The following is a 26230-nucleotide window of genomic DNA, read 5'->3' as shown; positions in this document are numbered from 1 at the left end:
TAAAATATTTAAATTTTTGTTTTAATCCAAATTTTTAATGCTCTTATACTTTGAAAAATAAACTGTTTTAAATTAATAGTTTGATTTGTTTTTTTTAATTTATTCATATCACCATACTACTGAAAACAAATATATAAGTTTAGTTTTATTATATATTTTAAGTTATCTTCTTCGCTAAGATTTTACTATTTATTTTATAACATTTTTGGAATAAATTATTTGTATATGTTTATACATTATTTGATTTTTAAAAACTATTTGTTTCATCATTGTTTTGTGCCAATTTGAATAAATGATTCATTAAACTTTTTTAATTATATAAGATTTATGAGGACTATTGATTTTTCTTTAAACTGTAGAGAAATGATTCATGAGGACTATTGATTTTTCTTTAAACTGTAGAGAAAGGATAGAGAAAAGGTATGGGAAGGTGAGGAAAAATATTGGCTGAATAAATGTGGATCATATTTAATCTCTTGAAAATTTGTTGTTTAAAGAAAATAGATTTCGTTGTAATATGATTAGAGAACGGATTTCGACTAAGGTTGGATTTTATTTAAGCTTGTTAAATGTGTAACTTTGATTGGATACAAATATTTTTGCTGATGTGGCATAGCTTAGGAGTCTTTAAATTAGTTTCTTTTATATAGTAGAGATATTAGTTTTTAAATATGAAATATATAATAATATGATGAGCCCATTTTTAAGAAATGTCAACAATTTATATCAGTAATTAAAAAAAAAATCTTTTAGTAATATAGATCAATATTTTTTTTATAACATTACTATATTTGCACATACATGTCTCCTATGTCGCATATAATATCGCTAAAAATTTAACCTTTTCACCTAAAATGAAATATGAATTCAGAAGTATGATAAATTTGAGGTTTATCAAAATAATTGCCACCGACATAACGCTCCGATATTTGTTTGAACAGTATGAACGCCTTTTAACCGACCATCACATGTTTACCTGCGAGGCTGCGAGCAATATCGCAGTTTTTTTACTGTTTTTATTTGTTTCTTCTTACCTTGAAAACACACAACTTTTCCTTATATTCTTGAAATTTTTGTTGCTTCTATCCTACGAGACTATGACCATCTTACATGTAAATAAAATATAAAGGTTCATTTAAGAAATGTAGATAATTTGAAAATGTTATTTTTTCAAAACTTTTATAGTTTAAGATTAATTATATAGTTACAACTTGCAACAAGATTTCATATGTTTCGTCAAAAAAAAAAAAACAAGATTTCATATGTAAAGAACTTTGAATTTGCAACTTTAGCTTTTATTGTCGGAAAACTAATTTAGCTTAATCATCGAGTTTGGGCCTTACAAGCCGCCAACTTTCAGGGCCCAGAAAAAAAAATCAATAGGAGGTAAAATGAAACTACACGTAGTACAGCTTATTTAAATATAAACGTCATGCAGTCATTCACAACAAAACCGACACAAAGTTCTCTTCCCATAAACACGAACCGAGAAGCGTCTGGCTTCCTTCTCCTCCGTTTCCGTAATATCCGTTACAACGAAAACCCAATTTTGGAAATTAAACAAGTGAGCTTTTATAAAAAAAGATTTTTATTAAAATTCCCAAATCTTCACAAACCAGAAAGATTCCTTGCACTTCGTCTCCTCTACTAGTTTCACGAGCTCTCTCTCTCTCTGTTTCCTCTCTCAAGGTAAATCGCTAAAACCCTAGAATTGGATTCACGCTCACTGTTCTTAGATAATTGCTCTAGGGTTTGTGATCAAATTGACTTTGTTCGTAGGTTATGATTGTGGATGTGTTTGGTAATGGGAAAAGGTAGAGCTAAGGCAGTAGAGAAAAGGGTTTTAGATCAGAAACTCAGAGGATCTCTCAATGTCCCGTCTGGACCTGTTTATTACCCGACCGAAGATGAATTCAAAGACCCGTTAGATTATATACACAAGATCAAGCCAGAGGCAGAGGCTTATGGGATCTGCAAGATCGTTCCTCCTAGTACTTGGAAACCTCCTTTTGGTTTGGATTTGGAGTCTGTCAAGTTTCCGACAAAGACGCAGGAGATTCACCGGTTGCAGTTCCGTCCTGCTTCTTGCAACTCTAAGACGTTTCAGCTGGAGTACAGTAGGTTTGTGGAGGAGCATTTAGGTAAGAAGCTGAAGAAGAGAGTGGTCTTTGAAGGGGATGATTTGGATCTGTGTAAGCTGTTTAACGCGGTGAAGAGGTTTGGGGGTTATGATAAGGTTGTCAAGGGGAAAAAATGGGGTGAGGTTTATCAGTTCATGAGCTCTGGTGAAAAGATCTCCAAGTGTGCTAAGCATGTTTTGTGTCAGTTGTATAAAGAGCATTTGCATGATTTTGAGAAATATCACAGTCTGATGAATGCAGATCCTGCAAAGAGTTGCAAAAGGAATCGACGGTGTACTGAGTTCTCGAGCTCGAAGAGAAGGAAAATAAAAGCTGACGTAAAGAATCCAAAGGTGGAAAACGAGGGAGAGGTTGATCAAGCGTGTGAGCAGTGCAAAAGTGACACACATGGTGAAGTGATGCTCTTGTGTGATAGTTGTAATAAAGGTTGGCATATATACTGTCTTTCGCCGCCGTTGAACCATATTCCACCTGGGAACTGGTATTGCCTTGATTGCTTGAACACTGATGAAGACACTTTTGGCTTTGTGCCCGGTAAATGCTTGTTACTTGAAGACTTTAAGCGTATTGCTGATCGCGCCAAAAGAAAGTGGTTTGGTGCAGGGCCGGTGTCTAGGACGCAGATTGAGAAAAAGTTTTGGGAAATAGTAGAAGGGTCAGGTGGTGAGGTTGAAGTTATGTATGGTAATGACTTGGATACTTCTGTTTATGGGAGTGGTTTTCCTAGAATAGGCGACCAAAGACCAGAATCAGTTGAGGCAAGTGTTTGGGATGAATATTGCCGTAGCCCTTGGAATCTCAATAACATGCCTAAGTTGAAAGGGTCTATGCTTCAGGCCATTCGGCATAACATCAATGGTGTTACAGTGCCTTGGCTGTATCTTGGAATGCTCTTCTCTTCTTTTTGTTGGCATTTTGAGGACCATTGTTTTTACTCTGTGAATTATCATCACTGGTATGTGTGGTCATGTTCTTCTTTTTTTCTACTGTAATTCGTCGTGATTCTGATGCATATAGAGTATTTAGTTATGTTTGAGTTCGTGGAAGTCGCAAATACACCTTGCTCTATACCTTATTTTGTCATAAAGAAGACATTTCACTCATAATAAGAGTCTCTTAATTGTTTTCTTTTTGATTCTACATTTCAGGGGAGAAGCAAAATGTTGGTATGGTGTTCCAGGCAGTGCTGCTAGTGCTTTTGAAAAGGTTTGTTTTCTTTTTTGGTGTACTCCAAATGATAATAATCTCTGGCTAGTTATTCACAGCCCAGTAGTATAAGTTCATTTTCCTTCGTTGGAATAAATTTCTTCTTGCATACTACAATGTTTGCTTACTTTCAGAAAGAAAAGTTAAGGTGCTTGTGCTGCGTGATTTTTCTGTAGGTCATGCGGAAAACACTGCCTGATCTCTTTGATGCTCAGCCAGATTTGCTCTTTCAGCTGGTTACTATGTTGAGTCCGACTATCTTACAAGAAAATAAAGTCCCAGTTTACACAGTATTACAGGTTTGATATACAAGTATATAGTTCATTTGCTTGATAGCATTTCTAGTGCAAGTTTGGGAGATATTTGTGATTAATAATAACTTTGCTTCTAAAAGTATTCCAACATAAGTTATGTACTTGTTCTCACTGCTAGGAGCCTGGAAACTTTGTGATCACGTTTCCAAAATCCTTCCATGCGGGATTCAATTTCGGTACGCAAACTCTAATCTAAGTTATAATAGTCACGTGACTAGTTGCCTGTTAAAGGGTTCCCATCAATTGCATTAGGGAGTTTGGTTACCAATGTCATTATGCACTTTAAGATGAACTGCCATGTGCTGTCCTATCAGGTTTAAACTGTGCAGAGGCCGTCAACTTTGCCACTGCCGATTGGCTACCTTATGGTGGTTCTGGGGCGGAGCTGTATCGACTGTACCGTAAACCGGCAGTCATATCTCATGAAGAGCTTCTCTGTGTGGTCGCTAAGGTAAAGAGACAATATAAGTTTGTTGTTTTTGGTTGATTAATGGTCTATATCTTTTGCTTTTACGAAAGATAATTTCGTTCTAGAATTACTAAATATGGATGTATGTGCAGCCTCCGTGATTGTTTTAATTGTATTTACTTATAGGCAAACTGCTGCGATGGCAAAGGGTCAATACATTTGAAGAAAGAATTGCTCAGAATATATAGCAAGGAAAAAACTTGGAGAGAGCAGCTCTGGAAAAGTGGTATTTTGAGATCTTCTCCTATGTTTCTGCCTGAATGCCCTGATTCTGTGGGCATCGAAGAGGTTTTTTCTTTATGCAATCAGATACTGTTGGTTTTGATGTTAAGCTTGCCCACTCGTTCATGCTAGCTTTCATAAGACAATACTCTGATGTGTGGACATTTTATAACGATATTTGTAGGATACAACATGCATCATCTGCCAGCAGTTTCTCCATCTATCTGCTATCGTCTGCAACTGCAGGCCATCCGTTTTTGCATGCTTGGAGGTAAATATTTATATCAAACTACTTATAGAGCGATCAACTTGGCTAGCCTTTATTATAGATAGAACTGTTGAGGTTTCTAAAGGTGCATTACAGTAGGCAGATTTTCTTGATTTACCGTATGTTTTATAATTTTGAATTCAGCACTGGAAGCACCTCTGCGAATGTGAACCTACAAAACTGCGTCTAGTATATCGTTATACCCTTGCCGAGTTGCATGGAATGATACAAGAAGTTGAAAAGTCCGGTGACTGCAAAACTCAAGAAACCAAAAACTCACAGCGGCCGAGTTCAGGCACCAAACGATCAGCTGCTTCTAACAAAAAGGTAACTTATTACTCTTTGTTGGAATTTATATGAGCGGCAGCATAGCCATTCTTCATCCTTACCTTTTCGATTAAAGAATTTGATAAATTCTAGTATTAAAGAAAGTGAGCGCCTTCCTTTATATTGATGTCTATACAGGTCTCAAGTCTCAATCTAGACTTTTGAATATCTGGTTGCTTTGGCCTTGAATCTTATTACAGTTTATTAATTATTGCTGTCTTTTCTTTTACTAGCAGGAGGGAATGCAAGTCTGTCAGGCACGACCAGCTGAAGATTGGCTTGGTCGAGCATCAAAGGTTCTCCTCGATGTCTTTTCCAGTGTTGAATATGCCACTCTTTTGAAGGAAGCAGAACAGTTTCTTTGGGGTGGATCAGAAATGGACCGCGTGAGTTTTGAATATCTGTTAGAAAGCTTTTATATATATCTCTTTGTGGTAGATTCTGGAAAATAAACTTTTCTATATATGTCACACAGGTACGGGATGTTGCAAAAAGTTTGATCAAAGCAAAGATATGGGCTGAAGCTGTTGGCGACTGTCTTTCAAAAGTCGAAGGCAAAGCCAACAATGATCCAGATAAAGTTCACTTGGAATTCATCGATGAGTTGCTGAGAGTTGACCCCGTTCCATGCTTTCAGTCTGGTTATCTTAAATTAAAGGTTAGTCTATGTACCTGAAAGGTCCCAGTTTTCCTTTAAATTATTAACGATGTTTGCCATTATGTTATTAATAGCGCATTTCCATTCTGTGTAGGACTATGCTGAAGAGGCTAGGAAGTTGTCTGAGAAAATCGATTGTTCACTGTCAAGTAGCCCAACGGTATGCTACTACAAAGCTTCCCGGCATAGTTTTTAAGAAAATGCCTTTTTGTTACATGAAAGTTCAACTGATGAAATCCAGTAAAATCATTCAAGTTCTGCTTTCTGATTAGTGTCACCTGTTTTTTCTTCTAGATCACCCAGCTGCAGCTGTTGCATTCCGAAGTCTCCAGTTCACCAATCTCCCTACAAAAGCACAAGATCTTGTCAAAGAAAATCTCTTCCGCAAAGGTAAACCATGGTTCAAACAGTCATATCCATAGTCATATTTTTCATCTAGCTCACAGTTTCTGTTATGGGGTGTTTGAGTTAAAAGGACTATATAAATATTGCATATTGGATTAAATATGATTCCATATCGAATAAAAATGAGATAAAGGGTATCTAGGCCGTATTTTTGTTAATACCTGCATATTCACGAAGGTCTTTGAGAGATTGACGCCATATTGAATCTAGATGTATTTGCCTCCTTTTTTTTTTCCAAAGTTTACGATCATAATCCTAGTCTTGTGGTTTTAGTTTTCCAGGTTTTCTTTCACTTCTTGCCCTTTCTTGAATTTGATCATTTATTTTCCTCATGGGTGCAGATATTAGCTAAAAGGGCGAGATGCTATCTCGCCACTTCAAAACCTCCTGGAATTGAACTGGATGAACTTTTCAAGCTAAAGTCAGAGGTGACTATATCATCATTATTCTGAAAATGATAACTCTGTCACTTGTTCATCTGTTCTAATCGTTCTTTTCCCTTAATAGATATTGGAGCTTCAGGTGACACTTACAGAAACAGAAGGGATCCTGGATTTGCTAAAGAAATCAGAATTAGCCCGTGATAAATGTAGCAAAGTTTTGAGTGGTTCTATATCTCTCAAGGTTGGCTGTACTTTTGTTCTGTATCTTGAAGTGTCATTAAAACAAGTACTCTTGTCGAACCTTTCTGAAGTCATTCGTTTCTTATCTGCGCAGAATGTGGAAGAGTTGCTTCATGAATTTGATGGGTTTAGTAGCATTAACATTCCTGAGCTGAATATCCTGAGGCAGTACCATGTTGAGGCTTTGTCTTGGATTTCACGCTTTAATGATACAATGGTTGATGTTCGTGAAGGCAAGGACCAACAAAAGCTGATTAGTGACCTGAGTTCCCTTCTCCACGATGGAGCATCCTTAGGCATTCAAGGTCTTACTTTTATACCTAGGGTCCTAGACACTCTTTTACTGTCTCTTATCTGGTTCCCAACTGTTTTTTCGTTGCAATGCATAATCATAGCTTAACCCTAATCTAAGTTTCTGAAATAGTTGAAGGGCTCCCTCTTGTTGAGGTTGAACTGAAGAAGGCATCTTGTCGGGAAAAAGCGCTAACGGTAAATGTTTTCTCTGTTTTTAAAAAAAAAATTTGTATCACTTATTCGTCTCGAGCAATTATCAAGATATTCTGAATACAAGTTGTAATACTTCTTTGCATTGTTTCATTTGATATTGGACGTAAAATGCATGTAAATTTGTTTTATATTATGAAATAGCTTTAGGTTTCATGTTCCGAGTTCTCTTTCTGTGGTTATCTTTGATGGAGCTTTTTATATTGATGTAGGTTTATGCTGCAAGAACGTCTCTGGATTTTATTGAGCAGCTGCTCTCGGAAGCTGTTGCGTACGTTGTCAACTAATATTAATTGTAGAATCTGTTATATGCATTCCACTCTTTTTTTAGTTTCATGTCAAGACTTTCTATTTCCAGACTACAAATCGAGGAGGAGAAGCTGTTTGTTGAGATCTCCGGAACTTTGTCAACGGCGAGGTGCTGGGAGGAAAGAGCAAGCAGTATCCTTGCTAGTGAAACTCAGATGTACGACCTTAAAGAGCTCGTAAGGTATGTTTGCTTAACCCAGCGCATGCTTAGTATTTCTTAAGTCCTTTGTTCATCAATAATATGTTGTTCGTAGGATGTCTGTCAACATCGATGCTGTTTTGCCCTCTCTGAAGGGCATAGAGAACACAATTTCGTTGGCTGAAACTTGGCTTCAGAACTCTGAGCCTTTTCTATCTGCCGCTTCCTCTATGTCGTCATCTCCGTGTTCTCTGCTTGAACTTCCTTCATTAAAGGTTTGTCCGCCTCCTGTGCCTATTCTAGTTTTTGTTTTTCTGTAACATGTGACCATAGAGTATTCAATGCTTTAATATTTGCAGGACCTGGTCGCTCAGTCTAAATCGCTTAGTGTTCAACTTCAAGAGCCAAGGGTTCTTGAAACATTGCTGCTTAATTGCGAGAGGTGGCAGTGTGATAATCATCCGCTCGTGCAAGAAACTGAAGATTTGCTGGCCACTGCGAAAACAGATGATGGCAAGCATAGCACGATTCTTCCGAAGATTGTGGATTTAATGACCAGAGTGGACTCCGCTAGAACATCTGGTCTGTCCCTTGGTCTTAACTTGGAAGAACTTCCCAAACTTCAAACGGCAAGTTTAAAACTAGGATGGTGTTATAAGACCATTTTGTTAGGCTCTAGTTCACCTTCCCCTGAGGTACAAATAGGGCATTGACTTTTAATTGGTTTTGACACTTGTGTAGTTGTGGCTACGTACCTCTTTCTGATCGCTTAAGTTTGTCTTAAAAATGGCAGCTACCAGAAGATCTAGGAAAGCCCTCGTTACAGAAAATTCAGCAGCACTTAGAAGCGGTATGTTCTGATAGTATATCAACTTCCTACGCATACTGAGATGCCTAACTTCAATAAATAGTTTGACACCACACCACAATGATCTGGTTGATGAGTGTGGGTTATTTGCTTCTCTTGACAGGGACAAGCACTGAAAATATTACCTGAAGAGTATCACATAGGCAAGAGACTTGTGGAGCTAAATGACACTGGACAAGAGTGGGCAAAACGAGCTAGAAAAGTACACACGGTTTCTCAGTAAATTGCTTACTACCACTTTGGAATGCGTAACGAGAGCTATTGGTTTTGTCTGCAGGTGGTGACAGACTCGGGTGCTCTTGCCTTGGAAGAAGTATTCGAGCTTATCTCGGAGGGTGAAAATTTGCCTGTCATTGCAGAGGAAGAACTTCAGGTTAGCAAGAAAATGAATGTTAATAAGCACAACACAACCTTTACTGTCTATCTAAAACTGTTTGTATTATTATGGTTGATTTGATGCAGTCATTACGAGCTCGAAGTATGTTACACTGTGTTTGCCTAAAGCCATACAACTCGAGATCCATGGTTTCTTGTAGTCAATGCGGCGAATGGTATCACACCTATTGTGTTAAACTTCATTGGCGGCCTGAGGCTTATGTCTGCTCCGCTTGCTGTCCAGTGGCAGAATCCTCTCCAAAGATTGATCTCCCTAGGTTTGTTTCTTTGCTATCCAAACACATTGCCACAAACTTTTTAAGTTCACCTGTGATGTATGTATTAAGAACCCACTCTCTTGAAGCCTCTATAAATCACCATCAGAAGCCAAGGTCTTCCCATTTCTCTGAATCCATTTGTTTTGATTGATGTTTTAACAGATCAATGGAGCCAAAGACACCGTCACTGAACCATAGACGGGCAAGGAGGGCAGTAGCGACTGATGCAGCGGTTGGTGATTTGCAGTGGAAAAGCCGAAAACGCATCCAAAGGGTAGCTAAACGGAGTCCTCAGGTTCATATCCTTCCCTGGTTTTTCTCTCAAGAACCAAAATAAACTCTGAAATATATATAAATTTAATTTATTCATTCAATTTTAGATAGGTTTTCTCAGGTCATTCTTTTTTTTGTAATGTTTCCATTGGAATGGAGAACATAATGATCAAATCTAATGTACGCACCAGTCGAACCAATTATACAACAAATTTAAGGTTTTGAATAAACTGTTATTTTTGCTTTGGTAAAAATCTTGTTAGTTGTTGTCAGTCTGAACTTTTATATCCTGTAAACTCTTTTGCTGTTGTGACTCAAGATTTTTGTCACCAGTTAGTTGACCATTAATTGTTGTGAATATCGTTGGAATACTGGATTTAAGTTTTAACAGTTTTATTTATAAATGCAAAAAGAAAAAAGAAATCTTGAAAGAAAATATATACAAATTTCAATATATCATGGATTTGGTTGATATTTGTTGCACATTTCAAACTTTTAAAAAACTCAAGCAACACCTATACCAGCAGATATATCTCTTAGAATTTTGAAACTACTGGACCACAACAACTTGTGAAGAGAATCATCTCTCTTATCCCCACAAAATACATCAGAAGGAAAATATAAAAGCAACAGTTGAGATCACTTTCCTTGCAAGAAAGAGATTCACTTTTGATGACATCATGTTTCACAAACCCACGATTATAATCCATCATCTCTCTCTATGTATATATACATTCATGTCTAATGTGTATGCATGTTGTGAAGCATTATTAACTACGGCAATTTCATAGAAATAGAGCCTTGTTGTACCTTTGGCAGACACCGTCCTCAAAATGAAAGCCTCCTTCAACACTCTTCTTCCATTTTAGTAAATCTACATTTATTGTGATTGACACTCTTCTATAATTTTTTTTGGAGGACCTTCTTCTGTAGACTATATTTTTGTTCTTTTGAACTAACAAAAAAGTTTTGGGAGCACCGTAGCCTATTGGTTAAGGTTTAAAGGCTTCTACACTCAGGTCTGGAGTTCAAATCCCAGACTATGCAATTTATTGCAGATTACAGGAAATCCAGGTTTCAAGTCCCGGAGAAAACGGTTTATTAAACAATTATGCCAGACTACAGAGGAAAGGCTTACAATGAATCTTCAACATGGTGCAAGTAAATCTGGTCAGGCGTAGATCTTCATAGGACAGCTCAGGTATGAAGGCAGGTAGTATTGTCTGTTGTCGAATCGTCTATGTAATCTTTCTTATATCATAATTGTAAGATCGTAATAAATCAGCGTCAAAAAAAAAAACTAACAAAAAAGTTATATGGACAAATTTGAGTATATTTATAGCCATTTATGGAAAATATATTTAATTTTTTTTGCCAAGTTCAGTAGTGGTAGCCTCAAGTATATTTATCCGATCTTTTCATCAAAATTGCTAGTTTATAAAAAGGACAAGTCACATTAATTTAGGTGAAAGTTACGCAAAAAAGGTGAAAAGTGAAAGTCAATTTTTTTTTCATTGTCAAATTAAATAGGTGTTGAAGCTGTGTAATTTGACACCATAACTTAGCCATAACTGACTATAGGGATTGTTGACAAAATAAGTCAGTGTAAAGATTAAGGACCGAGTATTAATACTATATATATAGCAAAACAATATCTAAAGACTATATTGTACAAAATGTTGACAAATTGGATTGTATTGGTCGGATTCTTTAGCCACCGGATATTAAATGCATCATACAAACTTTCAAATTAGGTGGAACTTTCCTCAATATATTATTACACATATATAAATACTTTCTCGAATAAAAATTGAAAGATAAAAAAGAAAGTCAAATTAAAAAGGAGAAAATAAAAATTGAAAATAAATAAAGTTAGGAAAGGAGGCTCACTGTCCAAAGCAAAGAAAGAAATAGCAAAGTGATTCAGACATGTGAGAGAGAAAGAGAAGAGATATCCTCTCTCTTCTTGGCTCTTTTCAAGTAGGTCCCGTTCTCTCTCTCTCTCTCTTTTTTTTTTTTTCTCTTTTGTCAACGATACATCTTTTATTTTGTCATTAAATTAAAAACATAAAAATTTCTACAAAATCTAATAAGGAACCCATTTTTTCTCGAGTCATAAGAACATAATTATTAGTAATTTTTAGAATGAGATTTTTAGCGGAATATAAGAACATTTCCCTAAAAACTCCCCGATAATCATGTTCTTATAAGCAAGAAAGAACCACAATTTTTCTGGAACTTACGAAACCAAAACGATATAAAAAACAAGAAGATGGAACATTGAAATTTAAACCTGAAATTTTAAGAGAAAACTGAAGTGGATGTCGTCAAAATAGTGAATATTAGATAAGAGGGTACCAATATATATAAGCGTGATTCACTCGTGTTGTAACCTTTCTTATTACAAATATTTAAGAATATTACCATTGATTTATTTTATAAAAAATGAAATATTATCAGAAATATCGGCTTTATATTTTGCATATATATTAACTTTATGCTCATGATTTTTGTCAAAACAGGCGGATCAATTTATATCCATCCTACTGGTTTTAAAAATATTTTCAATTTGACCTAAACTTTTAATATATTAATTATACATTTGAATCATGCAATTAAATATGAAAGAAATGTCAATAAAAATTTGACCTGATATAGTATATTAATATATAGATCCAACTTTTTTCGTAGAATTACATAATTGATCCAACAAAAATCCAATAAAAAATATAACACAATATACTAACGAAATATTTAATCTGAACAATAAATTAAGAGACAATTTGCTATATATACTGAATTGAAGTCAAAATTGGTGAACTACCCTATGGGTATGTAAAACAAAATCTCTGTAGTACTTTAAGCATAGATTGACTGTTTTATCCCTGCCCCAAACCTTTCAACTCTCTCTCTCTCTCTTTTCCCATCCCTCATCCTCACATTTATCTCTTTTTCCTGTAATTCTTTCCTCTCACGGTTAGTTTATTTCCAATCTTCATTGAAGCAATTTTTTTTTTTAAAAAAAATTGCAGTCAATCTCATAATCAATTATAATCGTCACACCATTTCTATATTAACCTGCTCCTCCACACTACATCTTCATCACCGTCATATCCAATAATGTCGATGTTGGATGTGCCAAATATGCAAGTGAATCATGGTCTCAAAGAAACCCAAATCTTCTAAAAGAATTGCGACTATTCTAGGATTATACTTCTGCTTTAGCAAACTGCAAATAGTTATGAGGAGAGAGAAAACACAATATATAAGGAAAGAAGAAATACAATATATTATTTAAAATGTTAACAAAGTACGTTTAAAGGTAAGTTGTTACATTACATATTATAGAAATTGTTAGTTGATAATTTATTTAATATAAAAATATATAAACAAAAACAATAACATCAAATATTTTTTTGATTTATATATGCTACAATAATTGTTAACTGCTAGGATTATAATAGTTGAATAGATAATGATTAAGTTAACACGATAACATATTTTGTACCTTCTAACAAAAATATATATCAGCTAACAATCGCTAGTTTTAACATTTTAGCAATCGATATAAAAACGGTAACATATTTTGTAACAGTTAACCAAAACATGTATCGGCTAATGATAATATATTTTATAAAATATTAATACAAAAAGTTTCAACTTAAATGTTATACACCTTGTTAACTTGTTAACTTTTTTCATAGTATCTAACAAACTATTTACCAGCCACAAGCTACTTATTAACATTTTACAAAGAATTTTTAAAAACTGTCAATATGTTTTGTAACAGCTAAGATAAACATTTATCAGCTAATGATAATATATATTGTGAAAAAAATAACGACATCCATCAGTTAAGTAACAACTAACCAAAAATGCATCTGCTCACAATACTCAATTGTTAGCATCTAATCAAACCATTAGCAGTTAATTGAAAAAATATCGACTACAAAATTTCATAACTGAAAGGTTAGATTTAGGTTTCATCAATGTCGGGAAAACCCACTATTTCTTGAGTATACAGCCCATCAAATACAACCGTGTTCTTTTACCAGCAAGTGAATTGAAAAGATCTCACATGTATTTGCAATGGAATTGCTTAGAATATTCATATCATGGTTGAGATTGAGTAAAAGGATAGAAAAGCTAGATAAAGATTTATAGTTGGAATGAGACTAATATATGTTAAATTCATATTCTGTATTAATTGAAACATACATATTTAAAACTGATTGACATCGTTGAAAATAGAAAAGATAAGAAGAAAACATTTGTAGATTAACAGAAAAGAAATTGTGTTGAGTGATTATAAGAAAATACAAGAAATAGAGAGAATGAAGAAGATTGTTCGGGCAGAATATACAAGATAGAGAAAGAAGGAGATTGTTTGGGCAGGGGTAATTTTGTATTAAAGAAATATCAACAGTGTCAAAGTTAGTGTTAGGGTAGTTTGCAAATATTGAATTTTTTGGTGTATATAGAGCCTAATTTCTCATAAATTAAAGTAGCATAAATAAAACCATTAAATTGTTCTGTTTTATATATATACATATATATTATAAAATAGACTATTCACGTAGGTTCACGGCTCAAGCTCTAATATATAATTAACTTTCAAACTATAAGTTTGAAAAAAACAAGATTATAATTTTTAGTTTGGGAAAAAATACATTTGCAATATTCAATTCGAAGAACTATAGAACGTCGCCCTTTATAAATTTTATCCGATAAATTTTTCTTTGATAAATTTTTTTTAAAAGCATCATGTAATATAAGCTGAATATTCAAAAAACAATATTCACAATAATAAAATATAAATAATAATTATCCAGATCCATCAATATCTTATTAACCGACTCAAGCATATTTCATAATTTTATTTTCACTATAAATATGCATGTACTCCCTATGTTCATTAATTTCATCTAAATGAAAAACATAATATGATAATATATATATAGATACATATATATTTTCATAAGAATTTCTCTCAAAATAACATAATAATATATAAATACATATAGACATTTATTTTCATAAATCTTACCATATAAAATATTAAACATACAACAAAAATATTGTTATCGGAAATGAGCATATTATTTTCATGAGAAAAAAAACTTAAAAAGCATATAATTTATTTATACATGAAAGGCATTAAATATATTATATTTGACTAAACTTCATTTTCAGTCAGAGGTATATGAGAGACATTAAATTTTGGTATAAAAAGGAAAGTTCAAAAGCTTTTGAATAAAATTATTCTTAAACAAGCCAATTTAATACTATTATAAAAACCAAGTACGTAGTTTATTTGAATAAAATAATTAAAAATATATAAACAAAAAATAGTGGTCGTCAGTCTTCAGTCGTCAGTCTCTCTCCCCTTTTCTTCAGTCTTCTAACTTTCAGAGAAGGCCTAAAATTTCATTGTTTCTCTCTTCACAATATTTATAAAATTAAAAAAAAATTATAAATCTGTTGTTTCTCCCTCTTTTCTCTTCTCTTCTGTTCTGTCTCTTCTGTCATCTTCCCTTGTCTCCTCTCTCTGTTGTACATTTGCGTTTTTTCATCTCGGAAGCCCTAGATTTCGAAGTCAAATCTACCTTCTTCTTTCTCCTCTTTGTCTTAATTTTTCGTAATTTCGAATCTGCTTTTTTCGAAGTGAGCTCAAGATTTAGCTTTGCTTCTTTCTAGGGTAGTGTGTAGTACTCTGTTCTTCTTCATAAAGTTTCAATCTTTCAACCAAAAGGGTCAAAACCCATTTGAAATCTCGGCGAAAGACTTGTGATTCAAGGTTTTAGATGCATGGACGGGAGAGAAGCAATGTCATTTCCTTCTCACTACTATCTTCCAAGAGGAGCCTTCACGAATCTCTCACCTTCCCAGGTCGCGAGTGGACTCCACGCGCCGCCGCCGGGAATGAGGCCGATGCCTAGCCCCAACGTCCACCACCCTCAGGCTAACAATCCGGGGCCTCATTTCCCCATGGCCGACCACAGACACTCTGATTTCGGACACAGCATTCACATGGGGATGGCTTCTTCTGCGGCGGTGCAGCCGCCTCCTCTGCCGCAGCAGCCGCCACCGCCTCCGATGGAGCAGCCGTTGGTTAAGAAGAAACGTGGAAGGCCGAGGAAGTATGCTCCTGATGGACGAGTCTCTTTAGGGCTTTCTCCTGTGCCTTGTTCTTCTGCTGGTAGTAATAAAGCTAAGGACTCTTCTGCAATGACTGATCCAAATGCTCCTAAGCGAGCCAGAGGTCGACCTCCTGGAACTGGAAGGAAGCAACGACTGGCTAATCTTGGTGAGATCTTGAGTTTTTAAATGTTACATTGTGAAGAACCTGAGCTTAGATCTTATGATTATGTGAAAGTTCCTAATGCTAGAAGCTGTAGATGATTATGTGGTTAAGAGTATGTTGGTTTAGTTCTGCTGCTACTGCTAATTTAATGATCCATCTGTGGTCTAATCTTGGTAATTAGTGAGAGATCTTGAGCTAAAACAAATTAGTTTGGTTTGATTTAGCTATGTTGTAATTCCTACACAACCTCGCTTGTTAGGTACTAAGATGTGAAAGAGTAATTTAACTGATACATATGTGTTATAATCTGTGTTTGGATTAGTAATTAGTCATTGGAATGTGATTAGTCAATAGAAATTTTTATTAAGAGCAATCTTTTACCTCTGTTGGTTACTTTAGGTGAGTGGATGAACACTTCAGCTGGATTTGCTTTTGCACCTCATGTCATCAGTGTTGGAGCAGGAGAAGTAAGCTCTCAAAAAAAACTCCTTTCAGTCTATTGATTCTGTTTATTGACAATCTGAAAATTTCATAATGATTATTCATCTGCTTCCTCTATATTTTCTCGCAGGATATTGTTTCAAAAGTAATGTCATTTTCACAGCAAAGACCACGAGCTCTTTGTATAATGTCAGGCACTGGAACAGTTTCTTCAGTCACTCTACGTCAACCCGCTACAACAGAGCCTTCTTTGACATATGAGGTTTCAAAATCGTTCATTCTATTAACTGAATTAAAAAAACATTTAAAACTAATGGTCTTCTTTGTGTGTGTGTGTGTGTTTAGGGACGTTTTGAGATACTAAGTTTAGGTGGATCTTATTTGGTGAATGAAGAAGGTGGATCCAAAAGTCGAACCGGCGGTTTGAGTGTGTCCCTTTCTGGTCCTGAAGGTCATGTTATTGGCGGTGGGATTGGAATGCTTATCGCAGCCAGCCTCGTTCAGGTTCTTGAATGCCTCTTCTCTAATGTTTAATAGAGTGAATCTAAAATCTTTTAAATTTTGTAATGTCTCTTAAAAAAACAAAACATTGTTTGTTATTTTGCAGGTGGTGGCTTGTAGTTTTGTATATGGTGGAGTCCCAAAGTCTAATAATAACAATAACAAGACCATCAAACAAGAAGGTGAACCAAAGGAAGAGCACAACGATAGTGAAATGGAGACAACACCGACTAATCCAGAAGCAGCAGCAGAACAGGTGGCTCAGCAGACGCCACAGAACTTCTCAGGTCAGGGAATGAGTGGATGGCCCGGTTCAGGGGAAGGTTCAGTCTCAGGCTCAGGCAGATCACTTGACTCTAGCAGAAACCTACTCACTGATATTGACTTGACTCGCGGATGATTCAGAACATTAATCTTTATTCCTATTTACTACACTACCTTCTTAGTTATTGAAGCAGCAGCAGCATGCAGAATGTGAGTGCTGTAAATATCTTTGTTGTTGTAGATTATTTATCAGGGAATGTTAAACTAGAAATCTCAGAGAACTGTGTTCCTTCTAACATTGTTATTGTAGCAAAACCCCTCCCTTGAGGTTATTTAAGGATATTTTTAACTATCTATACCCCATTAAAGCTCTCTTTCTGGTCATCGAGAACTTGGTTTCTTAAGCATTACCAAAGTGATCAGATAAAGTAGTTAGACCAGTCAGTACTTTGTGCACTGTCATCTCCTTCAGTGTAACCTTCAAGGTTTTGTTTCTTAAGACTACTTGTAGCAGCTGAAAAGTAGTTTATGGTAAAACGGAGGAAATGTATTTGATTTTAGAGAGAAGAACCCAAGTGAAACCAATTTTAGTATGGATTTTAATGAAACCAAAACATAACAAATTCAAACCAAAGGCAATGTGATTGCTTTATTACATGAGAAGTTTAAGATCAAAGTACAGTTATCAACAGAGGTGATTCAGTCAGACGTTCAGAAGCTTCTTGATGTCATGCTGCAGAGAATTAAGACATAACATAAGCACAAAGAGAAAAAAACAATTGTTTCTTTAGAGATAGAGATATAGATTGTTTGTTTACCTCGAGTGTAAGAGGAGAAGTGGTTGGGTAATAACGTTCTACAGCTTGACCATTCTTGTCCACAAGAAACTTAGCAAAGTTCCATTGAATCTCATCTCCGAAGATTCCCCATTTGCCTTTCTTTAGAAACTTATAAAGAGGAGAAGCATTCTCTCCATTCACTTCAATCTAAACACACAACGGGGGAAGATCAACATCAAGACATAGAAACTTGTAATCAATTCGTCTGACTGGTATATACCTTGTTGAAAATGGGGAACTCAGATTTGAACTTAGTACAAACAAACTCTGTAATTTGGTCAGTAGTTCCAGGTTCCTCTTCACCAAACTGGTTACAGGGAAATGCTAGAATCTCCAGACCTTGCAGCAGAAACAAACATCAAGCTAATCATGTGAAAGAAACAAGAGCCTTGAGACATTTTTTGGTTGAAACCAGTTTACCTTTGTCTTTGTACTTGTTGTAAAGCTCATTCAATTCGGTGTAGTTTGAGTTTGTCATCCCACTGAGATCATCAGCGTATAAACATTTAGCACCAAAAATACAAAAAATGGAAGTAGGTCAGAAGGTGTATAAGAAAACTAAACCATTTGGAAGCAACATTGACAATTAGAAGAACTTTGTCTTTGTATTGACTGAGTTCTAAGCTGTTTCCATTTGCATCCTGTTCCAAAGCAGAAGAAGAAATGTAGCGATTGATAAAGGCTAAAAGAAGGTAACACAAGAATTCAATCAGATATCATAGAAAACAATCTGTGAGACACCAACACCAAATTCCAAAAGACAAAGCAGTGTTCAATCAACGGTCATGATCTAATTGATTTACCTAAGTTTCAGATTCTTCTGACAAAACAAAAGACCACTAAGCAAACCTAAACAAAACTCAAGTAATACAATTCCTTCAGTGAAGATCATTTGTCATATTGTTTTCCATCTTTAACAATCTTAGACCCAACAAAGAATCTATCTATCAGAACCAGAAATACATATTAAGTTAAAAAAAAAAGTCTTTCTTGAGAAAATAAAGAACCTAAGCATTCATGGATCTCTTTTTACACTCTAAAACCCCTAAACCAAAGGTCATTCTTTTCAGCAAAAATCACACATTTGTTGATTTAAGTTAAGCAATCTTGTCACCTCAATGCTTATATCGTAAACAGATACTGGTTCTTTCGTCGCCATAGAAGTAGAATTTGAGAAGCACGAGAAATGAGAGCAAGAGAGAGAGAGGAGTCAGCTGAGAGGACAGAAGAGAAAAAGCTAAAAAGTAGGGGTGGGCAAAAAAACCAAACCGAATCGATCGAATCGAACCGACTGAACCAAAACCGATTCGAACCAAACCAAAGTCCATTTCAACTCTTTCAGTTGAGATTTTTCCAACCCGAACGGTTCAATTCAGTTCGGTTTAAACCGAACCGAACCGATAAACCGAAGTGTTTTTATAGTTATTTAAATTAAAAATATTAGTAATATCAAGATATTAAAATCCTAAGATTAAGCCCACGTAATTTCTTTTTGCACGAAGGAAATCGTAATATAATTTGATTTCCATGACACTTCGTCTAACTTTTGTAATATTCGTCATTAAGCCCACATAATTTCCATGTTAATTTTTTTCAATAGCGTATACTTTTAAACCCTAAAATTAAAACCTAAGCCAAGTCTAATTAATTGAATTTAATTTACATACTTAATTTTTGATTATGTCCAACGCGATTATTTCATGACAACCATACATGTATGTATTAAAACATGATTTCTTGTACAATAAATAAACTAAGAGAAATCCGATTAAACCGAACCGAACCGAATCGAATACAAGCCAAACCGAATATAAACCGAACCGAACATAACTGAACCGAAATCGATCCAAACCAAACTAACTATGGTTTACTTCAGCTGGAAAAATTCTAGAACCGAACCAACTAAACCGAACCGAACTCGAACCGAACCGATAAAATAACCGAAGTGCCCACCCCTACTAAAAAGCATGAAAAATGCAGTCTCGGCTCTGGCATATCCGTCTCACGCGCTATTAGTGCGAGTGGTTTTCAATGATGGGCCGTTGCGGTTGTTATTATTTCAGCTTGTTGGGCTTTCTATATTGCGAGTCACAACCGTTTATTTTATCGCAATTGTAAGGTATGAAAATAATCTCACAAAGTATGAATATTGCCTCTGATGCGTAAACTAAAGCATCGTCTTCAAACAAAACGCATCCAAGGACGAGTACATAACCGAATCTCGGACCATTTCTCAGCATCTGCCATCATAACCCACAAGTCAAATGTTTGTAGTAAAGTTCCAAAGGCTAACGTTACTTTCCCTTGGCCATGTAGTAGAGCGTTTTTCTAGAGTCAAACGTCATGCATTTTCACTTTCTTTGTGACATTTCTTTTCAGGTTATCAGCCAGTATTCTAGAAGAAGATAAAGCATTATCTTTTGTGCTAAGTATTTATTATGATTTCTTATTATACTAACGTAGCAAATCTAACACACAAACCATGTAGATATTTATGGTACCGGTTGTTAGTTCATCAAATCACATAACCATTTAATCCGTTTGTATCGGTTGAGTTTGGTTTTCTAAACCCGCTCCACTTGAACCTCACGGATCGCCAGACTATCAAGCCTCTTAGGCCGCTTGTAGTTCTTCAACAAGAGAGAGCAACACACAACACTAACAGAAGAAGCAGCCATTGCAGCACCTGCAATCCACGGAGGCAACCTGAACCGAGTAGACGGGAAAAGCACCCCCGCAGCGATCGGTATGCCCATAAGGTTATACCCGAGAGCCCATACGTAGTTGAGACGGATCCTTGAGAACGTTTTCCTCGAAAGATCAATGGCTGTGATCACATCTTCCAAGTTGCTTTTCATCAGGACAATATCAGCTGCTTCTATTGCAATGTCGGTTCCTGCACCAATGGCCATTCCTACATCCGCTGCCACGAGAGCAGGTGAGTCATTGACTCCATCTCCAACCATCGCCACAACATGACCCGCAGCCTGCAAAAATCATTGCTTTTTATCATTTTCAATAGTACATTTCAAAGATATTTACTGTGGAGCTACAAACCTGTAGTTCCTTGACTTTCTCTGCTTTCTGCTCGGGTTTCGCTTCTGCTATAACAGAGTCAATACCAACTTCTCTAGCAATCGAATTAGCAGTTCCCCAGTTGTCACCAGTTACCATGATGCTTTTGATATTCATGGATTTTAAAATGGAGATGGCTTCTCGAGCACTCGGCTTTACAGGATCCGAAACAGCCAGAACTCCAGTTAACTCATTGTCTATAGACACTAAAATTCCTGTCTGAGCCATCTCTTCAGCTTCTGCTAGCAACTCCTCAGCATCAGCTGTAATAGTAATTTTATGACTAGACATGAGGTTCTTGTTTCCCACCATAATCTCTCTTCCATTAACGGTTGCTCTCACTCCGTTTCCAGTGATAGACACAAAATCACGGGCTTCAGGCCACGCAGGGTTCTCTTCTTCATCTCTGAATTTTTTGGCATACTCAACAATAGCCTTTGCTAACGGATGCTCACTGTTTACCTGACAGAAGAAGGATAGCGTTCAGTTTTGATGCACGAAATCAGTTTCAAAAACATAACCGTAAATATTTGCATGTGTGTTACAAAGAGATCACCTCAGTTGCAGCCACAAGTTCATAGAATTCTCGAAGCACCATGTTCTTCAGGAGTTTAGTTTTAACAACCACGGGTTTTCCCATCGTGAGAGTTCCGGTCTTGTCAAAGACAATGCAACTTACCTATGCGATCACTTATAGTGTTAAGTTTCATTTAACAATTGGTACCGAAAACCTTAAGCAAGAGAGCAAGTAATTTTACACTAACCTTGTGTGCTCTTTCTAGAGCTTGACCACCCTTGATCAGCACACCTTGAGATGCACCAACCCCAGTGCCAACCATAACAGCGGTTGGAGTAGCCAGCCCAAGAGCACATGGACAAGCTATGACCATGACAGAGATTCCGAACTGAAGAGCTAGCTCAAAGCTATCCATTGAGGAAGGTATCCATGCTTCAGGGTACCAATGCAGTTTCCCAGCTAAGAACCAGGCAAGCCAAGTTGAGAACGAGAGGAATATTACCTGCAACATTATAAATGATTTGAGTTTACGAAGGAGTTTTGCTTCTAAAAGACTAAACTTTCTGTTAATCAAAATGACAGATTACTCACCAAAGGAACAAAGAACTTGGAAATCCGATCAGCCAACTTCTGAACTGGAGCTTTGGCCAATTGTGCAGACTCAACGAGACGAACAATCTGTGCAAGAGCACTCTCTGAACCGACTCTTGTAACCTTAACATGCAGAACACCGTTCTCGTTCAAAGTGCCTCCTATAACAGTATCACCCTTTCTCTTTGCCACTGGCCTTGCCTCTCCAGTTATCATACTTTCATTCACATGACTTTGTCCCCAAATAACATAACCATCCGAAGCTACTTTAGCACCAGGAACGATCTTGATCACGTCATTCTTCTGTATCAGTCGACCATCAATCTCCTCTTCACCAGTCACATTCCCTTCCTCGTCCACAGCCAACAATATCGCAGTGTCTGGTGCCAAGTTCATAAGCTTCGCGATCGCTTGAGATGTTTTGCCTTTTGCCATAATCTCCAGATACTTTCCTAGTATGATAAACGAAATGAGCATGGCACTGGTCTCAAAGAAATCTACCCCCTTGAAATCAGGAGACGTTGCAGCTCTCAACACTGTGTATAACGAATAAAAGTAAGCTGCATTTGTTCCCAGAGCAATCAGAACATCCATGTTAGCCGATCCTCGGCGTAAAGCCTTGTAAGAGCCAACATAGAATCTCCAGCCGATGATAAACTGGACAGGAGTAGCCAAAAGCCACCTTGTGATCTCTCCAACGGTGAGCATATTGACGACCTTATACATCAGCAGATGTTTAATTCCAGGGATATACATAAAGACCATGGCTGTCAAAAACACTGGTACCGTAAACACCAAACTCCACAGAAACGACTTATAGTACTGCTTGATCTCCTCTTGCTTTTGAGACTCTCTGCCCACCCCTCCCTCGGAGAATACTGTTGCCTTGATGTGACCACTATGACCAAAGACAGTAGACTCTATCACACGAATGAAGTTCCTTGGCCCCGTCACATCGGGTTTGTACAAGACAGATATCTTATCACTTCCATGGCTGATCTCAACGCTCTGAACCCCGGGGAGTGCTTCAAGCGATTTTTCAATCATCATCATTGATTCATCGGTGAACTCGCCATCGATCTTCAAATCGATCTTGCTCACATCCTCGCCTGTGCTTATAAGAACCGCTTCAAATCCCGCATTATCTATTTCTTCCAGTAGTTTATCACAGCTGAGGAGCGTGGGATCATAATGAACTTCAGCTTCTTCAATTGCTAAGGCAACATGAGCTCTTTGTACACCATGAAGTGATTGCAGTACGCTTTCAATGGTTGAAGAACATGAGGTACAAGTCATACCGTTAATTCTTATCCTGCATACTTGTCTGGACCTCTCATTCGCCTCATTCTCTATCAGTGATGCTTCAAATCCAGCATCTTCAATAGTCTCACGAATTGTCTCCACCTACCAACCAGTACAACAATCCAGATGAAATATATAATGAAACCTATTATCCTAATTTCAAACATTAAATGAAACACATTATCAAGTAGCTTCAGGGAGTGCATCATCCAAGAAATACTCGATTCATTGTCAAAGAGAAGTACAATTGGGTTCTCGCAAAGCAAAAGCGTAATAAGGAGAGTATAATTAGGGTACTTACAAAAGCATAACTACGTACAGTTTTGAGTAGGAAAAAATCATTTGTGACAAGGTCTATTGCTAACATATTCACTCAAAGCAGATGTTGCATAAATAAAAAAGAAGCTTGGCTACGTCTATAGAATGTGAAGAGTTCTAGGGAGCAAAGAGATCTTCAAGTAAAACTTATTTAGATAAAGTTTGATGGCTGTTTCTCATGGAACAAGTTGGAAACCAACTCAATGGGTTTCATCAACAAACAACAATGAAAGCCTAGCACTGTATAAGTGGGAATCATTAAGTAGGATTGTCCGAGGAATTCAACAGATATATACTTCACAGAAGATCGGTATGACATCATATTGCAGTTCATAAGATTTATGAATGCAGGGAGGATAAACAAGATTGTGAAAATTGGATCAGCTTCCAACTGAGCTGATATCTACACTAAGGAGTTACATGTGAGCAAGCTTCAAGCAATTCTCAAAAGTAACTAACTACAGCCTGAGAAAATAAGGACTCGAGAATGGAATCCAATGAACATGACAAGGACTGTGAGCCAAATCAGAGGGTTTGATGTTAGTACAACTGTGAACGCAACAAAATTCTTAATGTGACTAAGATAAAGAGAGGGTCCCAAAGGGAAAAAATAAACAGACCCATGAGAAGATACATAGTATGGAAGAAGTGAAAGATTAATAGATGTGATCTGAAGGTGTAAGGCCGTGTGAACTCTCTCACCAAGTTGAACTTAAAGTACCACTTGTTGTTTGGCTATAAAGGGAACTTATATACAGTATTATGTTAAAAGTATCACAAGAGAGAGAGAGAGAGAGAGAGAGAGAGAGAGAGAGAGAGAGAGAGTTCTTAGTGAGAACTACTAAGACACAATAATGTAACCTCGTGCTCTAGTGGATCCGGTTTGGGAAAGTGAACTAGATAAATCTCTAATGCCATTAAATTCATTTTTTTCTTCTAATTTACTTGTTATGTATCTGATTTTTTTTCTTCTCAAACAGTTTCTGCAACTCTCTTGCGTGACTGTGACAGAACAAAGCTTGAGCTTTGAGTGGATAAAATCTCTACATCCTTTTTTTTTTTGAACAGAGGCTTTAAATTAAATCTCCACATCATGTGATCCTTCTTTTGCAGATAAGAAAAAAATAGATTAAAGCAATTCATAACAAATATCTTCAACCTGCTTGATCTTGTTAGAGTCTTAGAGATCAACATCCAAATGAAACTGTTTTTCAAAAAAAAAAAACTATTCGCATGAATATACAGAAAACCCCTATATCCAAATTCAAATTCATCTCAGAAACAGCTCGATCGATTCAAATACAACAAGAAGAATCAGATATTGAAATTTCAATCGAAACTTACATTGACAGAGCTAGGGTAGAACTGGATTTGAGCCCGGTTGTTCAAGGCGTCGATGACCGCTTCGTGAATCCCGGGGAGACGCTTGATCTCTTTCTCGATAGATCCAGCGCACGCGGAGCACGTCATCCCGATAACGCGGAAAACCGCACTGGCAATCGCCTCCTCGTCGTCGATCTTAAGCACCGCCGTCTCCGACGGTGATCCATCGCCGCCGCCGCCGCCACGTGGCCTGTTTAGATTTTTCCATAACACAGGGTAACGCCCGCTGAATCTCTCTTTGCGAATGCATGTGAGAGACAAAAGCTTCGTCGCCATTAGTCGTCTCCAATTTTGATTCCTTTTACGTTTGTGGGAAATGTTTGTTTATACTTTCGAATGGGCTAAGCTTTTTAAATAGATCGGGAGAGAGGGAAAAAGGTCTCGCTTGGTAAATGACAAAATATGTGCGCCGATTCTATAAATACTCAAACTATTGGGTTCTTTCCGTAAATACTCTCTTCTGACTTTTAAAAGTTTTTTTAACCTTCCAGATTTTGTAATTTTGTTTTAATTAAGTAGTAACATAATATTGGTAACCACATATTTGTTAATGCAAAAATTGATAAATTCAATCGAATTAAATGTGGTTATACAACAAAATTTTATTGCTAAAAATATTTTATGATACAAATTAATATGATATTTTTTAAAATATAGTAATTATATAAATATAAATATTGGTGAGGAGAGATAAAATTTAATACATTAGATTATCATTTAACTATTTTAAATATATTTTATGCATAGATTAACTGTTTATATAAAAATTTTTATGCATAGATTAACTTAAAATAGGTATGCCCGTATGAGACTATGAGAAACTGTTTTCATGAAATATTTTAATTATATTAAAAAAATATTCAGTGGGTAACTGAGCAAAATCGTTTACTATGTTCTTTGTGTTTTCTGAACTGTATTCCATTAGTTAGTGGAAAATTTAAGTGTTTGCGGTGTTGTTATTTTTATAATTTAAAACTGCATTTTTAATATAAAAGGTTATGATTGGTGAATAGAAGTGGTTTTACAAATACCATTTTGAATTCTGTAGTATGGTTTTGACCATTCGGTGTCTAAATAATACTTTCTCCGTTTTTAAATATAAGATGTTTTAGGTAAACATACTTATTAAAAAAATTATTTTTTATTTAAAAATATTATTAAAATTACAAACTAAAAACTAAAGCTATCCAACCAATTATAAAATACAACTATTAAATTTGATTAGTTTCACAGATTTTGATAAAGTTAAAGCTGCCTATAAATATGAAAACATCTTACATATTAAAACATAATTTTTTTTGAACATCTTACATTTC

The 26230-nt window shown here is 36.0% G+C and overlaps 4 protein-coding genes across 5 annotated transcripts; 2 read left to right on the top strand and 2 right to left on the bottom strand.

Annotated features, from left to right (window-relative positions):
* The first annotated feature begins 1496 nt into the window (after window positions 1–1496).
* On the top strand, window positions 1497–9633 carry LOC106450823 (lysine-specific demethylase 5B). 2 transcript variants are annotated; one of them, XM_013892594.3, is made up of 26 exons: window positions 1497–1689; window positions 1780–3096; window positions 3290–3347; window positions 3524–3646; window positions 3780–3837; window positions 3976–4112; window positions 4257–4418; window positions 4537–4623; window positions 4765–4947; window positions 5181–5333; window positions 5423–5605; window positions 5700–5765; window positions 5900–5995; window positions 6352–6438; window positions 6518–6634; window positions 6728–6938; window positions 7058–7122; window positions 7350–7408; window positions 7496–7627; window positions 7701–7860; window positions 7945–8280; window positions 8379–8435; window positions 8557–8655; window positions 8731–8826; window positions 8916–9106; window positions 9269–9633. In XM_013892594.3, the coding sequence occupies exons 2-26, from the start codon at window positions 1793–1795 to the stop codon at window positions 9441–9443; spliced, it is 4395 nt and encodes a 1464-aa protein (XP_013748048.1). In that variant the 5' UTR covers window positions 1497–1689; window positions 1780–1792; the 3' UTR covers window positions 9444–9633. The 2 variants fall into 2 exon arrangements, with proteins under 2 accessions (XP_013748048.1, XP_013748056.1); XM_013892602.3 differs by having other exon boundaries at window positions 1499–1689; window positions 5184–5333.
* A 5105-nt stretch (window positions 9634–14738) lies between these two features.
* LOC106450838 (AT-hook motif nuclear-localized protein 5-like) lies at window positions 14739–17241 on the top strand. Its single transcript, XM_013892613.3, has 5 exons — window positions 14739–15686; window positions 16083–16150; window positions 16255–16386; window positions 16470–16628; window positions 16732–17241. Exons 1-5 carry the CDS (start codon window positions 15188–15190, stop codon window positions 17023–17025), a joined length of 1152 nt encoding a protein of 383 aa, XP_013748067.1. The 5' UTR covers window positions 14739–15187; the 3' UTR covers window positions 17026–17241.
* Window positions 17242–17465: 224 nt separating this feature from the next.
* LOC106450861 (probable glutathione peroxidase 8) lies at window positions 17466–18993 on the bottom strand. Its single transcript, XM_013892643.3, has 6 exons — window positions 18843–18993; window positions 18293–18369; window positions 18149–18210; window positions 17949–18067; window positions 17708–17875; window positions 17466–17622 (listed from the first exon to the last, which is right to left on the bottom strand). The coding sequence occupies exons 1-6, from the start codon at window positions 18885–18887 to the stop codon at window positions 17593–17595; spliced, it is 501 nt and encodes a 166-aa protein (XP_013748097.1). The 5' UTR covers window positions 18888–18993; the 3' UTR covers window positions 17466–17592.
* Window positions 18994–20146: 1153 nt separating this feature from the next.
* LOC106450848 (probable copper-transporting ATPase HMA5) lies at window positions 20147–25261 on the bottom strand. Its single transcript, XM_013892623.3, has 6 exons — window positions 24876–25261; window positions 21912–23315; window positions 21568–21822; window positions 21360–21482; window positions 20786–21265; window positions 20147–20715 (listed from the first exon to the last, which is right to left on the bottom strand). The coding sequence occupies exons 1-6, from the start codon at window positions 25188–25190 to the stop codon at window positions 20293–20295; spliced, it is 3000 nt and encodes a 999-aa protein (XP_013748077.1). The 5' UTR covers window positions 25191–25261; the 3' UTR covers window positions 20147–20292.
* Between the last annotated feature and the right edge of the window lie 969 nt (window positions 25262–26230).

The sequence above is a fragment of the Brassica napus genome, chromosome A9 (genome assembly GCF_020379485.1).
Source record: "Brassica napus cultivar Da-Ae chromosome A9, Da-Ae, whole genome shotgun sequence".
NCBI classification, from domain to species: Eukaryota; Viridiplantae; Streptophyta; class Magnoliopsida; order Brassicales; family Brassicaceae; genus Brassica; species Brassica napus.
This window is presented reverse-complemented; position numbering and strand designations above follow the sequence as displayed.

Coding starts and splice junctions, on each gene's coding strand:
- LOC106450823 (XM_013892594.3), top strand. CDS start 1,793: ATGTGTTTGGTAATGGGAAAAGGTAGAGCTAAGGCAGTAGAGAAAAGG. Junction 5,766..5,899: donor CACTGTCAAGTAGCCCAACG/GTATGCTACTAC, acceptor TTTTTCTTCTAG/ATCACCCAGCTGCAGCTGTT. Junction 8,656..8,730: donor GGGCAAAACGAGCTAGAAAA/GTACACACGGTT, acceptor TTTTGTCTGCAG/GTGGTGACAGACTCGGGTGC.
- LOC106450838 (XM_013892613.3), top strand. CDS start 15,188: ATGGACGGGAGAGAAGCAATGTCATTTCCTTCTCACTACTATCTTCCA. Junction 16,151..16,254: donor TCAGTGTTGGAGCAGGAGAA/GTAAGCTCTCAA, acceptor ATTTTCTCGCAG/GATATTGTTTCAAAAGTAAT. Junction 16,629..16,731: donor TCGCAGCCAGCCTCGTTCAG/GTTCTTGAATGC, acceptor GTTATTTTGCAG/GTGGTGGCTTGTAGTTTTGT.
- LOC106450861 (XM_013892643.3), bottom strand. CDS start 18,887: ATGGCGACGAAAGAACCAGTATCTGTTTACGATATAAGCATTGAG. Junction 18,370..18,842: donor TTTACGATATAAGCATTGAG/GTGACAAGATTG, acceptor GCTTTGGAACAG/GATGCAAATGGAAACAGCTT. Junction 17,876..17,948: donor AGTTCCCCATTTTCAACAAG/GTATATACCAGT, acceptor TTGTGTGTTTAG/ATTGAAGTGAATGGAGAGAA.
- LOC106450848 (XM_013892623.3), bottom strand. CDS start 25,190: ATGGCGACGAAGCTTTTGTCTCTCACATGCATTCGCAAAGAGAGATTC. Junction 23,316..24,875: donor TCTACCCTAGCTCTGTCAAT/GTAAGTTTCGAT, acceptor ACTGGTTGGTAG/GTGGAGACAATTCGTGAGAC. Junction 21,823..21,911: donor CCAAGTTCTTTGTTCCTTTG/GTGAGTAATCTG, acceptor ATAATGTTGCAG/GTAATATTCCTCTCGTTCTC.